Raw genomic sequence first — 15,006 nt, 5'->3', positions numbered from 1 at the left:
AAAGATGAAGTGACATTCAGAAGAAGGATAATAGAAAAGAAATTGGGTCAGGATTAAAAGGGTCTCAGAGTGGAAATAATATTTGTTTTTATTTAAATTATGGAGAGAACTTCAAGGGAGAGAAAGAGGAACAGTCAGAATAAAGATGGCTAAGTGGAAAGGAAAATGTGATAGGAAAAGATCTCAATATTAAACAAGAATAGAATTCAAAGCTCAGATCAAAAGAAAGAAGAATGTATCAGAAATAATTATTAGCTTTTCTAGGCTCCCTTACAGGTTTAGTTGGTACCATGTGACTACTTTTGGCCAATAAAAATGATGTGTGTCACTCTGAGGATAAGGCAATTCAAAGTCAGTGTGTTTTCTCCACCTCTGTCCTCCCTACGGCAAGGGGCTTGGCATTACCATCCTATTCTGACCACGCAGCCACAAGAAGGAACAGGGCCACCTGAGCAGCCCAACTGGAACTGAGTAAGAAATAAACCTCTATTGTGTCAAGTCAAGGAATTTCAGGGTGTAAATGTTCTTGAAGCATAACTTACCTTATCCTATTTACTCAAGTTTTGTGAGACAGGAGGGCATATAAAAGATAATGGCAGAGCAAAGACTAGGGCCTACAGGGAGGGGCTCACAACACTGATTGCACGACCAAATAAAAACTTTTCAACATCCCAAACACAGTAGAATGTAGGGCCCATGATGAAGTACTGTAATTATATAAAAGATGAAAATAATTCAGTTGAAAATGTTTTAAAAATATATCTTTGGCCGAGTGCAGTGGCTCACGCCTGTAATCCCAGCACTTTGGGAGGCCGAGGCAGGCGGATCACCTGACATAAGGAGTTCAAGACTAGCCTGACCAATATGGAGAAACCCCATCTCTACTAAAAATACAAAATTAGCCAGGCATGGTGGTGCATGCCTGTAATCCCAGCTACTCGGGAGGCTGAGGCAGGAGAGTTGCTTGAACCCGGGAGCTGGGGGTTGTGATGAGCCAAGATCGTGTCATTGCACTCCAGCCTGGGCAATGAGAGAGAAACTTCGTCTCAAAAAATAAAAAATGTATCTTTGATCCTAGTGTTTGAGTCTAAATAAGTTTAATTAGTGAGGAAATAAGACTCTTCTGGAGATACTGAAGCGCTTCAGTGTACTTTGAAACGTTTTGTAGGTTGGCAGCACTGACCTCTTTTCATGTCAATATTATAGCTTCCTTTTGCCTTAATCCAGATGGGACCCCTCCCTCTACTCCCAGCAAATAGTCATAATTGTTATTGTCCTTTCACATGAAATGAAAGGAGGAAATTTTAAAAATGTGGAAGAGAAAGAAAGAAGAGAGAGGAAGGAGGGTGCAGGGAGAGAGAGATTTCTCAGCATTAAGGAGCAAATAGAAGAAAGATGAGAAGGAAAATGAGTATAAATGATATATGTGTGAGAGAGAGAATAGCAAAAGAGAAATGAATTTAACTTAGAATAGAAACAGACATGAAGGTGAGGAGCATGTGCATGTATGTTCCTAGCAGGAAGATGGGATGGAGTGATGAGGGGACCAGAAAGTACCTGGACAGAGCACAGGTTTAATATCCTTTTGTAATGCACCAAAAGTTGCCACTTCCCCAAACCAAACACCAGAGAGCAGTGTTGGCCCAGAACCCTCTGGTTGCTGCCCAGCTGACTGCAAGGGGCTGTCAAACAGAAAGGCAGCCAGCCTTCTCTGCTATGACTAACTTCTGAAAGTCTGAAACACCAGTGGGATGATAGCTTCCTTCAAAGGGGACTTAACCCACTACTGGAAGCTATGAGTATCAGATGATTAATTCAGGTACTCTGAGAATTTTTGCGATTTATTTAACTTGAGAAGCCTCTAGTTAACTTACGATTGTTTTTATTGTTTTACTGCTCCTGATGGCCTGAAGTAAGCCTCAAAAACTCATTTGAGCAAGTTAACATTCAGTCAGCTTAAGCTGCATATATATTAGAAAACTATTGATCTTACTGGAATAATTATCACAATGGACAGCACCCCATCTTTAAAGCTTTCATGCAAGAATTTAAAATTTTACACAAAATAATGACTCATGCATAGCTTAATTGCAGGTGATATAAATATAATAATATATAAGGACTATAATACTAAGAATAGAATATTAATATCTATGATTCATTTGAGCCACACACTATGACTACTCATTTATGTGCAGTCTCACTTTTTTCTTCACAAAAAACTTAAAAAGCAAGTACTATTTTATAGGTGAGGAAGTCAGAGCTTAAAGACATTATGTAACATGCGAGAATAGTTTCTGAGCAGTGCCTTCTAGCACAGCCATTATACTAGAACAGATGCCACCACAACTAGCATTACTGTAGGACAGCACTTTATAGTTTAGAAACATTTTCAGCCAGGCACAGTGGTTCATGCCTGTATTCCCAGCACTTTGGGAGGCAAAGGTGGGAGGAACGCTTGAGCCCAGGAGAGTTCAAGACCAGCCTTAAGCAACGTGGCAAGATCCATCTCCAATAAAGAAACAAATAAACAAATACTTTTACATACTTTATTTCATTTGAGGCAAATAGTCTCATAATCTCCCCCATCTTACAAATGAAGAAACTGATTCTTAAAAAGATAATTACTTCCTCAAAGTCACACACCTAAAAGCTTGGTTTTTGTTTGCTTGTTTTTACTGTACTACACAAAGTAACAAAATTAATGAAAACCGATCTGCATGTTTTATACTAGGTTTTCTCAAACTTGTATAATACTAATATTGGAATAGAATATATAGATCTGTATATGTGGAAGAATATATGGATTCTTTTAAAGAAATTTCTATATTCTCCAGTATCTCCAAGAATACATCAGAAGACTATCCATTGCTCACAGGACTCCATTTGATACTTAAGTTACTATCTAATTCTATTTTTTAAAAAGTTATTTTGACATTTCTGCTTAAGAAGATATTTCCCTAAATGCTAAAACAGAATGTTCAAAGACTGTCATCAAACTAAATACACAAAACATAACACTTCTCTTAGAATTTACAAAACCTGAAAATGGGAGTCAATTTAAGAAATACAACTTTGCCCTAAATATCTCATTCTGTTAAATCTTGGTCACCCTTGCCATTAGTACAGGAGATCCAGATGAGCAGGTGTGGGTGGTTCTAGTCTTATCCATCACTACTGCTGAAAAAACATAGAACGTTTCACCAATGACAGTCAGTAGCATAATTTTCATTGGAGGACAACACATTGCTATTCCGAACCACATTTTTTTCCATTGGCAATAACTGTGGTTGTGAAGATGGGCAATCCAAAGGCGCTTCAGATAAATGGCTTGCCTGTTCTCTAGGAGACCAATGTTTGATTTTTTTTTTTTTTTTTTTTTTGAGACGGAGTCTCACTTTGTCACCCAGGCTGGAGTGCAGTGGCACCATCTCGGCTCACTACAAGCTCCGCTTTCCAGGTTCACGCCATTCTCCTGCCTCAGCCTCCCGAGTAGCTGGGACTACAGGCGCCCACCGCCACACTCGGCTAATTTTTTGTATTTTTAGTAGAGACGGGGTTTCACCATGTTAGCCAGGATGGTCTCAATCTCCTGACCTCGTGATCCACCCGCCTCGGCCTCCCAAAGTGCTGGGATCACAGGCGTGAGCCACTGCGCCCAGTCCCAATGTTTATTTTTTAAAAGATGCTATATATCCTGATTTTCAAAGCATCTATTTAACAAAACAATCTAAATATTAAGAATAAAGTTAAATCCAGTGCTTCTTTGGGCTGTGCAGGTATCTCCTAAGCAATAACACATAAAGACTCACACTAAAAGGTAACATATGTATTTTAGTCACCTTATATGCCCAAAGGTAGATTTGGGGTTCCAGCAATAGAAATAAACCACTGATTTCATTCTTAGCTTGCTGGTCTTAAGATTACCATTTCAGTTTTGATAAAAACAGAGGTCAAGTCAGTAAGAAAGCAAGGTAAGGATTTTAACATCCTGCCTTATAAAATAGTTGCTTTTAGATGACTTTCACTGATCTGACTCCATGGAAACGAGACAGAAAAGGCCACCACCAACCAAAAGTAAGAAGTTTTCCTTGTAAGTTCATCTGCTGGTTGTCAGGAGATATGCGGCCCCTCAGTTCAGGGCAGCCACCAAGTGTAAGTCTGGGAGAGTGTGACTAGTAAATAAATACATTAAAAAATTGTCTTTTTGTTTGTTTTTCCAATTCATTCTTACTTTCAGTCTTTCTTTGCAATTAGCAGAGTTAGAAAACTCATCTTGGTCTTTAACCTATAGCAAATACACTAGTATAATATTTACGGGTATTTTTCTTTTTTATTTGAAAGTCATTGACTTTGCCTAGCACTGTAAGTTAAAGTTCCTCAAAGAGGAATCATTCCCGACTATGTGCAACGTCACAAACTTCAGAGTATTCTGGAAATACATTTTAAAAATCACAATAGTTATATTTAAACTTGTAGCAAGGAATGCCATTCTGCCAAAAAATATGAAATCATTTGTTACACTGGCGGCTCAAGAGCATAATAATAAGATATTTATAATAGTTTTATTCTTGCTTTAAACTACTTTGAAATCCAACAAGAAAATGGCAAATATAAAAAAGTTTTTTATAACATAAAAATTAGCAAGACAGGCATATGCAAATTATATTTAAATTTCAAAGGATATTTCTCTCAATTTAATAGTGAATAGTTAAGAGAACTAAAAAGCTATTTAAAGCTATTTCCATAACACTAAAGTTAAGAATGCTTTTTCCATATTTCTATATCAGTATTTAAATGGACGTGCATTAATATAATCACTTTACTCAATATAGATATGGCAGATTATATTTTGATGTATTAATCAAGCTTCCCCCAATATTTCCCTGTACACCCTCACCCTCTTTTATGTAATTAGTTAGACAATTCTGTCATTGCCTAAGAGAAAGCTTGACAGCAGAAAATAGAAAAGTAATCAGTTTTAGACTCCTGCATCTCAAAAAGGCAGCCATCGGGAAACAGAAAAGAGCACCAGAGTTTGGACAAAACTTGACAGATAAGACCCAGGCTACTCAGCCCCAGGCTTAAAGACTACCCAGGCTAAAGGGAAAGCAATGAGAACTCAGAGGTACGGAGACACCAAAGAAGGCAGTTCCTTGCCTAGTCCCCTAGGTTAAGTGTGCCAGTAAGCAGCCTGTCAGCTTATCCAGGCTGTGATACTGGAACATTTCTCCCTTGCCATCTGGCAGGATGCTAAGCTGTATCAGAAGAGAGCCCTGGAGGGACGCTGGAGGACGATGGATCTTGTTTCCTGGCTCCAGTGATGCTCCTGCATTGCCTTGCTGCGGCAGCTCATAGTAAACAGCACAGGTAGGACCCCGAGAGGTTGGTGCTAACCCCCAGTCAGATCCAGTGGTATCAAGTCTGCAGGTAGCTCCCCAGAGAATTCCACGGAGCAACATCTAACTCGGGGTGGCCTCCCCTGGTCCCATGGAGGGTGCTACCCAGCACAACACCCTCAAGTGCTGATTCCCAGCAAGTTCCTGGGCATAGTACCTCACTGTGGAGGGCTTGCCCAGGTCCCCCAGAGGGACACTTCGCTTCAAGTTTCTCCAGCATAGCACCTTACTAATTTTTCTGATCTTTGCAGGAAGGTCAGGACTTCGACCCAGCATGGGAGTGTCCACTTCTATATTCGTTCCTTTCTTGGGTGCTCTGCCTCAGCCCTAGAAGTTGTGACTTCTTGATGTGCTCTTCCTACATTCTTTAGATTTCTCTTCCCCTCCCTAGTAGATAATACTCATCATAGTTAATAATTCTTTATATTAAACCTTCCCTGTTGAAATTACGGTATGGTTTCTGACTAGACCCTCAATGATACAGATACAGGTTTTAGGAGTGTCCCAGAAGAGCCCATACAGATAGGATTTGGGAATTGGTTTGATTGTGCTCTTGGAACTGAGTCCAGTGCTGAGTTTTGTTTGTTCCTTTGCTTGTTGCCAATAGGACATGGGATGCTAGTAATCCATGGCATGCAGTTGCATCACAATTAATCAGGTTATCATCCTGATGAAGTGCCAACTGAAGCAGGTGCCTTGGAAGCCCAAATAGCTGCTGTTCTTGACTGGCACACAGTAATGAAGAACACAAGGACTATGGCACAGAATGGATTCTTCTGAATGCACTGGAGCACTTACAGAAAGAAAATGACAACTTGGGTCCTTTACAGCTCAGTTCAAGTCATGATCTGAGACATGGAAAGATCCCATGATAGCCCTAAAAGAATCCATTGCTTTGTTCTGCTACGGTGCTGATATGGCTGATAATTGAAACTTAATTGAGCAGCTTACCAAATTACAAGGTCGGATGAAGTCACATGTTATCAAATTTCTCATGTGAAAGTTAGAAAAAAAAGAATTCTAAAACTTGGAATAGGAGCGTCTTGTTGAGACCACCCAAGTAAAACTAACAATCCTGAAACCAAGGTCACTCTGAGCAGCCTTCATAGCAATTAAAAATAGCTTTCCATTCTGGGTCTGAGAAGATGAGCCTTTCTTTGCTTGAAAACCCTATGATAACCTAATGTAGGACAAATGTCTTTAAAAGGGATGTTCATTTCCTCATGAGACCCAACACAATGAGGATCAAATCCAAAACTAGGGTCCTATTTCAATATGATCCAGGGGAATTAGTATAAACTGTGACCCAGTAGGAAATAGGAAAAGAATTACAAGATTTTGCTATTACATTTCAGCAGCAACCCAGAGAACATGTGCAGGAGTGGATTCTAAGAAGGATAGGCCAGGAAGGGTAAAACTTATAGCACTACATCAGGCTGAATTCATTGATACGGGTGCACGTACTAGAGATTCCAGATTTCACATGTTAGCTCATGCAGCTGGAGGTAGTTTACTGGTTGTTTGACTAAAACTTGTACTTAACCATGGTCTGTGTTTGATGAGGGTAAAATGTCAGAGCATCTCTGGCATGTGGACGGGGGAATTCAAAGGCTCAGAGAGATGGGCTCATTGGGGTACATTTACCATGTGTGACTTGCACACCCACTCCCCAACCATATTCAGCAAGAACATCCAGAAGCCACTCCTTTCACTGAGGCATTGAGAAATACATTGGAGAGGAGAGCACTAGCATCCTTGATAAGCCCTGTGGTTGCTCTCCTTTGGAGGCCAGGTATGACACCAAATGATACATGATTTCAATGTATCCAGTTGGCAGGGGCCAACTGACAGCACTTGACCACCAACAGCAAACTGAGAACATCTTTCATAAAGGGAAGCGGGGAGGTACTATTATTTAGAATGCTTAGCCAACAGAGATCTTTAGTGGTGGTTAGTTGACTGGGGTGTTCCTGGAAAAGAAACAGATGGTCTGCCTATTAAAGTATTCCTTGATCAGTTTAACAGAAAAGAATATCTAGGTGTGGTAGACAGAAACCTGCCCTAAGTTGCCATTGCTACAGTGGAGAGTTACAGCCTCTCACACAGTTTCCAGACGCAAGTCAATTCAAAGACTCAGAGCCCCTTGATTAAGTGGAAAGCTGGGACCCCTTGACGAAGGGCCCTGAAACATTACTACAAGTGCACACTATAAATCTTCCTCCAAAGGAAAATTGCAGCCATTTACTAGAGTGACTGTTTACTGGGGAAAAGGAAATACACAGGCTTTCAGCGAATACTAGACACTGGTTGCAAATTGACATCAAGATTCCTAGAGTCTTACAATATTACTGTGGTACACCATTTTTAATGATTTTTTTGCTTTGGGATGTTTTGGGTAGGGATGGGGGTTAGTTAAATGGATTATGAGCCCAATGGGCCCAGTTGGTCCGTTTAACTTGTGATATTTCTCTTCAGTATCTGGATATTTAGTTGGAATTGCCACAACTGGCAGCTGACAGCATGCCCCATTGGTTCTTTGAATCTAGAGCAAGACAATGTTTATGTTTTGCTCGTGGATGTATCTCAAGTCCCTAGAATAGCATCTGGCACATAGTAGGCACCTAATAATTATATGTCAAGTGAGTGAATGAATGAATAAACCACAAAAGATATACAATTTTAGACTTCAAAATAATGTTGGCTTTCATGTCCAAAAGTCTTCTGCACTTCTTTGTCTAAAAAATATTTTTTTATTAACCATATATAACAGATCCTTCAAGTTGCTTATTTCTAGACATATTTCTGTCAATAATTAATAGCCATTTTTAGCATTATTTTCTCAGTGCTAGAAGTCACTGAGATTTACAAATAGAAAGTTTTAACAACTCTGGATTTTGTGTGGTTTTGACTTTCACTCTCTGAAAGGTCCTACTTTCAACCTAGCATCCTCAGAATTAATGGATGGGCACAATTTTCCTTTTTCTTTCCTATAGTAAAGCTGCTTACAAGCAAAGAATCCTAACTCTGTCTCCACTTTCACCCCTGCAGAAGGGCCATTTGTGTTGAAGTTTGGTTTTGGTTGGGCACTAACAGTAAGAGAGGATGTTAGGAATCATAGGAAAAATCCTATATATTTGCTCTTTTACCCTACTACCTTCCCAGCTCTGCTGCTAAACTAGTGTCCCCACATGTACGTAGTTGGGGAGGATAAGAACAAGTACTCAACTTAAAGTCCTATAAAATAGTTCTTTAGCAATATTAGCACCAAACTTGCATTTAAGATGAAAAAGAAATAAAAAGCTAGAACACTGACCTGTGTGATATAGATTATTTTGTGCAGCTGAATTAATATCTGCTGAATAGGATCGCTGATCTGACGTACTTTCCTCTGGGACACAGCAATTCCTGCTGATGCTGTGGGTGATAAATTTTGTAGTTAGTCAAATTCTCTTTCAAATGTTATATTAATGAAAAAATTAAGTAAAATTCTAACAATAATTTTAAAGTAAAGACTTCCCCTTATCAGTGAGACAATATGCAGAGACCCTGTAGTACTTCAATATTTTATGACATGGAATAAACAATATCTTCCTTTTACTTCTCAGACTTCTAAGTAACACAATGATATTACCTGTAATAACATCTGAAAGACTGCTTAGCGCTTGGACATTTTGCTGGCATTACAGCAGGCTGCCATCAGAAGTCAGCAGTGCCTTAGATACAGTGGCCACTGAAAAGCCAGGCTTCAGACATGTATAGTTAAGAGGCTATCATGCTTTTAAATTTTAAATTCATTATGCCCTCCATGACATATTTTAAGACTAATTTTATCAAAACTATGAAATGTATACACTGAATAGACATTCTTACAGAGCAAAAAAAGAAAATTTCTTTTAGCTAGAATTAAATAACTTTCAAATCTGTGATTATTACAAATTATAATTTTCACCTAGATTTCTCTCCAAGTCTAAGTGGGGCACATTTATAATCTATCCTGAATTCTCATCATACAGCCACACCACCTTCACAGTTTTCAGACTAATTTGGCGTCAAATTGTATGTGAGCTGCTTTTCCAGCGTCTTCTGTCATAGCCACAAACAGTCTGTTTTTAACCTGAGGACTATACAACTATTTAAAGGAATGGCTTTTGTCTCTAGATTACCTACAAGGCCACCTCTGCCTCTTTTCACTCACAGAACCACACTGGATAAAACAAAAAGAGACTTCAGATACGTGATGTGCATTGTCTTCCTTCCCTTCTCTTCCTTCTCTTTCTCTTTCCCTTCCTCCCCTTAACCGAGAATGTGCTTTCTGCAATAAAACTTTTCTTGCCAATTTCCTTTAAAAAAAAAAAAGTTGAAAGTTCCAAAGACCCTCTTTTCTTCCCTTCACACATTGAGCCACTATGAAGTTAAACATGAAGATAGTCATTGCTTTAACAACAGCTAAGCATTTTTAAAAATGCTTCTTTTATAAGCACTTTCTAAGAAAGCTTGCATATTTTACCATAAATATTTTGTTTTCAAGACATTTAAAGAGAACGTTCAATGTAGTCATTTAAAAGAGTCAACTTGTTTTATTATAAGCATATGAAAATGTATAAAGACATAAAATGCAAAAAAGAATAAAATATAAACATTCAAAGAAATACTGCTTTCTTTACAGATATCTTTACTGAGTTAGTTTATAATTTAGCACAAGAAATAATCTAGTTCTAGCTCATCTCCAATTAATACCTTGTTTAAATGTTTGAAATTTAAAGAGTCTATATCCCATGGACACAATGTTTACTCCTTTTAATATCAATTATTTGATTATTAATATGAGGTTTAATAAATACCCTTGGGATAAAAATATAAAGAGGCAAATAGAAAGAGTTAATGTAGCTCTAAAATAGAAAACAGAGAGCTGGATTGTCTGCTCCATCTTGTGGAGATGGTCAAGTGTACACATGCCATATTTTCTACAGTGGTGATTCTTGGAGAAATAATTCTTAAAATATAACTGTTTGTCTAGACCCAAACCAAATACTAGACACTGTGTAACATGACCAAGTTGATGTTGCTACAGAAAAATTAACTTTGCATTTTCTGAAAATGGAGAGCTTGGTTTTTTAAAATCATTTTTATAGAAACTACTTTATGTTTTTGATTTCTAGATGTAACATTCATAGGTAATGAGCTAAAATCTCACAGCATGGCAGAGAGTTCTTAGGTCTGTGACGACATTTTGAATGGGATATCACATAGGTTTGACTCTACCTTGCCACAAGAATGTGCCCATCTGTGGCCCTAAATACAAAAACAAAGAGTTAGCTAGAATGTCTGCCTTCTGAATTAATCAACTATCCAATTTTTTTAACTTAAAAATTATTTTTCTTGAGACCTTTTGACCACTACCCTCACAATCCCAAAACATCCTTGACTTTTGGAAATACTTTTGTTTACTTAGTTATTAAAAAATAAAGTTAAAAATATTTAATTACACATGCTCCTATAAAAACAAGCAAGCAAGCAAACAAAAATGTTAGTATTACAAATGAGAAATGAGATTCAAGGCTCCTAGGAGCCACCATCCATCACAGCCACCTCCCCAGAAATAACTTGTGATATCAGAGTGGTGTGTTGACTTCCACTCACTTTTCTATCCATTTACATACATAAATGTATACTTCAAAACGGTACTTTTCAAACCATACTTGAGTCCTGAAGCCAATGTTAATGAGTCATGATCAGCATTTTGAAAAATGATATCAAATGAATTGGAACTAGATTTTAAAATTTCAGAGTACATTGGAAGGGTCCACTCAGTCAAGATGTAAAACGTGTTTTCTATTGATAGTCATTTCCAAGCATTTGAAAGCTACTATTATGGAAAATCTACAGTAGTCTGTCCGTTCTCCCTTCCTCCTTTCCTCTCTTTCTCCCTTGCACTCTTCCTCCCTTCTTTCCTCCCTCCTTCCTTCCCTTCCTTTGTAAACAAATGGTGACACATCACATCACATAAACTGTTGTACAATTTGTTTTTTTCACTTTTTTCACAGTCTATCATGGAGATTGTTTATTATCAACATGTGCTGTTCTAGCCCATTCTCTGTACCACTGAAGACCACGATGTGTCCTGGATGCACTATAGTTTACATAGCCACTTCTGTCTTAGTGGACACTTAGTTTGCTTTCACTTCCTCATGATAATAAGTGCTGCTGCAGTGAATATACACCGGCTGCCTCACTGTGCATAAGTACAAGAGTTCTTTTAGGGTAGACACAGTGAAGTGAAATAGCTGGACCTGAGGATACATTGTAGCAAATACATTTTTAGGTGGCTGAGTCAATTTACACTCTGATCAGAAAAGAATCCATTTTTCTACACCTCAGTCAACATTATATATTATCAAACTTTTCCGCTGTGCCAATCTGATTGTTTTTTGTATTTATCTAAATGCTAGTGTGGTTGCTGTACTTCTTTGGTAAATTTCTTGCTTGTATCCATAGTTCTTTGTTCTTACTGATTTGTAAATGCTCTTTAGATATTCTGAATACTCATCCTTTTATTGAATTTTTTAAAAATTGAGACAGGGTCTCACTCTGTCACTCAGGCTGGAGTGCAGTGGCATGATCACAGTTCACTGCAGCCTCTGCCTCCTGGGCTCAAGCAGTCCTTCTGCCTCAGCCTCCCAAGTAGCTAAGACCACAGGCATGCACCACCATACTCGGCTTTTATATTCTTAGTAGAGACAGGGTTTTACCACATTGGACAAGCTCGTCTCGAACTAGGGTTTTACCACATTGGATAGGTTCATCTCAAACTCCTGGCCTCAAGTGATCCACCCACCTCGGCCTCCCAAAGTGTATTTTTATTCTTCATTTAAAGGTTATTAACTACCAAGCATTTGGCAAGTATTAGCCATATCATTTTATCTAGCTTTAAAAACATTCTCTCTCAGTAAATCTTTTAGATTAGCCCACTGAAAATACTACACGTCCTAACTGTTCACCAAAAAAAAAAAAAAAAAAAAAAAAAAAGCAGCATATATTTATATTACCAATTTTGTACTGAGAATATTTGTATTAAAACAATTTTTTATTAAAAAGACATCTATGAGGCTGATCACAGTTCATGTGCAATGTCAGTCATACATAATATGCCCATGATCCATGATTAATATCTATGTGGTATTTCCTACTGCAAAAATATATACACAATATTTGGTCTCCTTAAAATTTAAGTAAAATCAAAGTTTAAAATATTGGGATACTTTGCATTCTTTTACAGTTTTTATTAAAATAGTAAATTTGACTAGTGTTTTAGAACTTAGAAGGAAACTACAAAATTTCTTATAAGAGGCAATTTACTTAAAAGCGTCAAAAAGTCATTACATAATTATATTTGCTGGCTTACTCTGTGGCAAGCATGACACTAAAGAGCTATTTGTTTCTCTTTTGCAGAGTTAGGTCAGAGGACTTGCAAGAAGAGCAGTCCTTCTTTTTTAGCAGGGACTTGGGTGAGACACTGGGAGGTGTTTTACATATTTCGTCTCCTTTAAATCCACGGAGGAGACTAAATGAGTAAAACACCTCCCAGTGCCTGTAAACTGTCTGCTCCTTTGTTGGTGTAGATTCTATCCCCATTTTACAGATGAGGAGACTGACTGCGATGGTCTAAATGCTTCTGAACCACCAAAATTCACAGGTTGAAATCCTAATCCCCAAGGCAATGGCATTTGGAGGAAGTGAGCTTGGGAGGTGATTAGGTCATAAGGGCGGAGGCCTCATGAATGGAATCAGCACCATTGTAAAAGAGGCCAGAGGGAGGTGGTCACCCCGTTCTACCATGCAAGGACACAGCCAGAAGGCGCCTCTGGTTACTGCAAATACAAAACAATATCTCCTTCCCATCCTGAAATATTATTTCTCTTATTAAAAGGATTGCTACTTTTAACATGATGTTCTACCTATCTCTCTTAACATTTAATTAACTATTTTTGGAAAGCACGTAGATATAATAAGCTGGAAGCATTAGGTCTTTACAGCTATTGCTGTGCACTATATTCTGCTTTAGTATCTCATTGCATAATAAAATAGCCAAGTTAGTTGCCCATCTCTGGTGCTTTGACACTTGATTTATACTATATGTCCATTCTGTTGAAACTATAATTCACAATATACACTTTGAAGCTGTTAATAACTACAAATGAAACCCAGAAAAGCGGGTTATACTGTATTCTCCCAGTTGACCAAAACATGGTATCAATATATTATTTTTCTGAATTCCCTCAGCTAAGAATCAGGAACTTTTGGACAACAGGAGGAAAAAAAGGTTAAGAAAGGAAATCCGTGAAGAAGCAAAAAAATATAGTTTTCATGAATGGGGGGCCAAAACATACATGAGCTTCTCTACATTGGACCAACAGTCTTGTCAAACTACAATACAAATTTACTCTCACCTCTTAACTATCATAACAATGAAATAAAGTAACATAATTGTAGTTCAAATCTATAAATGTTCAGCAATCAATCCCTGTGTCCCTGGTTAGATGAAGAATCTTGAACTCATAAGGATTTCATGGAAGGTTCACCCAGACAGCCATGGATGTGGGATAAAGAGCAGATTCAAATGTTATATTTGAGAAGACCAGGAAGAATTAGAAGGCCTTCAATAGCACAGGAAATGTATTGGGTGTGAGGGAAGTTGTGTGTGAGTGTGGGTTCTTAGGAGAAGGAATAATTCCAGCCAAGGGCGAAGTCAGCTAAGTGACAGCTGCAACTGAAGAACAGCAAACTGTTCCGTTTAGCTGGTGTGCAGCACAATAAAAAAAAGTACAGTGTGTAAACAGCTGAAGAGGTAGCCAGGGACCATACACGATGGTGAGGAGAAATAAGGCTGATTTTATTTCAGGAGAGGTGATCTCACTGGAAGAGGCTCAAACGGTTGAAGTCAGAGGCCTGGCTTGCATTGTCTCTCTGCTAGGTACTAGCAATATGGTTTTCGGAAAGTCACAACATCTTTGAGCCTTAGTTTCTTCATCTGAAATGGGAGCATGGTAAAAATGGGACTAGCACCAAGGGTGCTGAGGTCATACATGTTGTGGGGTAAATCAATCTACAGTGCCCTGTAGCTGTTTCCACGTGGGGAGCACGAGCCAAGGACTGCTGAAACTTGGGACTGAGACACTGGAAATATGATGTTCCATCAGAAGAGAGAGGGAAGTGACAGAGGAGATGGTGCATGGATGATGGATACTTCTCAACACAGACCAGCAGACCATTCTATAATCAGACAAAAATTGTTTGGAAGGAGCTTGGCAGTCTAGGCCTAGATGCCCCTGCTACCCCAGCCTCCAGTGGAGTTCTCACGGAATGGCAGGAAGCTGAGTCAAAGCATCAGCTCCTTTCACCTCTGGGTGATCAGGCAACAAACTTCCTTTCATTTGAAACTTCAGGAACAAGCTGTTTAAAGGCCAGACGCAAGGCTGCTTTGAAGTCCTTAACTCTTGAATTCCGGCTGAGCCTCTTTCATGTAATGTATCTTATATTTCTATAATGGGTAATGTCACAGTATATTTAACTAACAATCTACACCAATAAAGGAGCAGACAGTTTACAG

General features: G+C 38.4%; 1 protein-coding gene across 7 annotated transcripts in view; it reads right to left on the bottom strand.

Annotated features, from left to right (window-relative positions):
- Positions 1 to 15,006, bottom strand: part of NEK10 (NIMA related kinase 10) — a 272,943-nt gene that overhangs the window by 25,651 nt on the left and 232,286 nt on the right. For 5 of the 7 annotated variants that reach the window (XM_050779439.1, XM_050779442.1, XM_050779444.1 and 2 more), the window contains 2 exons: positions 10,662 to 10,691; positions 8,713 to 8,813 (listed from right to left, as the gene is read on the bottom strand). In XM_050779439.1, the coding sequence (XP_050635396.1) occupies positions 8,713 to 8,813; positions 10,662 to 10,691 (131 nt within the window). The remainder of the gene's footprint in view (positions 1 to 8,712; positions 8,814 to 10,661; positions 10,692 to 15,006) is intronic. The other 2 variants (XM_050779443.1, XM_050779446.1) reach the window with 1 other exon arrangement.

Source organism: Macaca thibetana, chromosome 2 (genome assembly GCF_024542745.1).
Source record: "Macaca thibetana thibetana isolate TM-01 chromosome 2, ASM2454274v1, whole genome shotgun sequence".
Taxonomy (NCBI): Eukaryota; Metazoa; Chordata; class Mammalia; order Primates; family Cercopithecidae; genus Macaca; species Macaca thibetana.
The sequence above is the reverse complement of the archived record's forward strand: the minus strand, read 5'-3'. Positions and strand labels throughout refer to the sequence as shown.